Source organism: Triticum aestivum, chromosome 7B (assembly GCF_018294505.1).
Source record: "Triticum aestivum cultivar Chinese Spring chromosome 7B, IWGSC CS RefSeq v2.1, whole genome shotgun sequence".
NCBI lineage: Eukaryota > Viridiplantae > Streptophyta > Magnoliopsida > Poales > Poaceae > Triticum > Triticum aestivum.
Window position 1 is genome coordinate 465582924 of NC_057813.1, and position 3167 is coordinate 465586090.

Genomic DNA, 3167 nt, shown 5'->3' on the forward strand with positions numbered 1-3167 from the left:
TCTGAAGAAGCAGAAACGGAAGCTCAAAATAGCGGAAGACGTACTCAGAATGAGGTGGAGCAAAGTACTCAAAACCGCAGACAAATACGGCAATAGTCACCAAGCAAAGAGCTACCCGAAGCGCAAGCTCTGCCTGAATTCAACGAGGAGGCCGTAGAGCCACCACAATCAAAAAGCAAAGAGGCCGCCTGGCCGGATAGACGACCAGATGACAGGCCAAGAGCGGCAAGCGGCGCCGCACACAAGCCGACACATGACACACATAAAGATGCTCACCAAAAGGATGGCTCGGTCAGGTCCATTTACGGGCCAAAAAAGAGGGCCCCAGGAAGCAACACAACACGCCGAGTGCTCGAAGATAACGACACACCTAAATACAGGGGCGCCGCACACCCACTATGTTTCACCGATGAGGTGCTGGATCATGAATTTGCAGCGGGATTCAAGCCCGTAAACATAGAGGCATACGACGGAACAACAGACCCTGGAGTCTGGATTGAGGATTACATCCTACACATACATATGGCTAGAGGGACGATCTCTGCGCTATAAAATACATACCCCTCAAGCTCAAAGGGCCAGCTCGGCATTGGCTCAAAAGCCTCCCAGAAAATACCATTGGAAGTTGGGAAGAGCTCGAGGACGCGTTTAGAGCAAATTTTCAGGGGACTTATGTCCGCCCTCCGGATGTAGACGATTTAAGTCACATAACTCAACAGCCCGGAGAGTCAGCGCGCAAATTCTGGAACAGGTTCCTCACCAAAAAGAACCAAATAGTCGACTGTCCGGACGCCGAAGCCTTAGCAGCTTTTAAACATAACGTCCGAGACGAATGGCTCGCCAGACACCTCGGCCAGGAAAAGCCAAGAACAATGGCCGCGCTAACGAGCCTCATGACCCGCTTTTGCGCGGGGGAAGATAGCTGGCTGGCAAGATGCAGCACCAGCGACCCGAGTACATCCGAGATCAGAGATGGAAATGGAAAATCACGACGCAGGAAAGATCAGCGCCGAAATAAAGAAAATGGCCCAAAGAACACGGCGGTCAACGCCGGATTCAAAAGCTCTCGGCCGAACAACAAAACACTGCCTCTTAAGGACAACAGTGATGAGCTATCCAACCTAAACAAAATTTTGGATCGGATATGTCAAATCCACAGTACCCCCGGGAAGCCTGCAAACCACACCCACCGAGATTGTTGGGTCTTCAAGCAGTCCGGCCGACTCAACGCCGAACACAAGGGGCTCGACACGCCAAGCGAGGACGATGACGAACCCCACCAGCAGAGCGCCGGAAAACAAAAGACTTTCCCGCAAGAAGTCAAAACAGTAAACTCACTTCATGTGATAATACGGAACAATAGTGCGGCACCCGCTAAAGTACGCGTCGCACGGTCCACCCCAGCGGAATCCCGAGATTGGATGTCAAAACCAATTACTTTCGACCACCTGGATTATTCCAGAAGTATTCGAAACGCAGGATGGACTGCTCTGATATTGGATCCTATAATCGACGGACTACAATTTACACAAGTCCTAATGGATGGCGGCAGCGATTTAAACCTGCTATATCCGGACACAATCCGCAAGTTGGGGATAGACCCTACTAAAATTCGCCATAGCCGCACTTCCTTCAAAGGAGTGACGCCAGGCCCTTATGCCAAGTCCACGGGATCCTTACGACTAGAAGTTATGTTCGGTTCACCCGACAACTTCCGTCGCGAAAAGCTAATCTTCCATGTCGCCCCATTTAAAAGTAGCCATCAAGCACTATTGGGACGTGAAGCTTTTGCCCGCTTTAACGCAATACCGCACTACGCGTCTCTTACACTTAAAATGCCCGGTCCACGCGGCATCATCTCATTACAAGGTCGCTCAAGACCCCGTACACGGCTAGGCGAGTCTAGCACAAATAAACTAGGGGCTTCCTATCCACACACCCCTTCACAAGGGGCTGTGCGTATGAACAATAAGAGCCAATGAAAGCTCAACTTTATTCATTTATTCATACTCTGTTTTAAATACATTTTTTGCACAATTTCTTTTCAAACTAAGTTCCTCTCTTTTACAGATGAACATCATGTACACCTGTCCAGGATACAGCACAATGGAGACACAGGCGCAGACGTGTAGCAGGGACCCGTCCCAAGGAATCTTTTCAGATTAAGACCCTGCGTAAACCTTTCTTACTGTCTCTTGTTGATTCACATCCCCCGGTTTTTCACCATAACCGATGAGGAGGCTAGCGTTTTGGCATCGGCCGCGTCAGAAATTTTCGCCTGTACCTGGACACTAGGGGCTTAGGGCATTGTTCTGCCCGTTATCATAAAGACCGAATACCTTAGGGAGTGTTCGGCGTCTCGAGTTAGGCCTTATATGCATCAGCTCCGAATCATGTCTTTGGTCAAACGTTGGGTTTGCCCGGCTCCTGTGTTTTGCTGCCTTACATTCCGTATCATCGGCTAACGCGGCACCAGGAGAACTACTGCGATTGTGCCCCGGTTCGGCCTGGCGAGCACCTCAGTAGAGAAAGCCGAAAACTGACTGTCATGATACAGCGAGAGACTGGTCAACCACTCGATCGACTATCGGAATGTCTAGAATTCCTCCGCTTTGACGAAGGACCGTTTCCCGGTCAGGCACATACGCGCCCCGAATTCGGAGAGCGCGGTGCCCCTAGGGGCTATATCGTAGCCCCACCTTCGAACTCCTATGGCTAAGTGAAAGTGATAAAGCATTATAGTCCGGTTGCCTCGTTTGCTACGCTACCACCTCCTTCACAGGACCAAGACGTTGGATTAAGTGTGAAAATGCGCTATTTTGCAAACACCCCCGCACTATGTGCGTGGGGGCTGAAGCCGAAGACTGCCATCTTTCAGGTTATACACAAGTATACATTAAGGCCGCACAGGAGACATTTCAATACTTGAACGCACAAGTATAAAAAGCGCTTATATTATGAATATCGTTTTACAAATCATAAAGATCATTTGAACATGACATTTTTTGAGCACTGTGACTCTATTACACGAGCACCCTGCAGGACTTCCCCAAAATAGTGCTCGGCGGGTAACCGGCTCTTGTCCGAACCTCGGGTTGCAACATCGGTGGCATCCATCTCCGTCTAGTATGTCTTCACACGGGAGAGGGCCATCCGTGCACCCTCTA

General features: G+C 50.0%; 1 protein-coding gene across 1 annotated transcript; it reads left to right on the plus strand.

Annotated features, from left to right (window-relative positions):
- Nucleotides 1-1430: 1430 nt before the first annotated feature.
- Nucleotides 1431-1982, plus strand: LOC123158059 (uncharacterized; the record flags this gene model as incomplete). Its single annotated transcript, XM_044576198.1, has 1 exon — nucleotides 1431-1982. A coding segment is annotated over one exon (552 nt), but the record flags the coding sequence as incomplete, so codon positions are not given.
- Between the last annotated feature and the right edge of the window lie 1185 nt (nucleotides 1983-3167).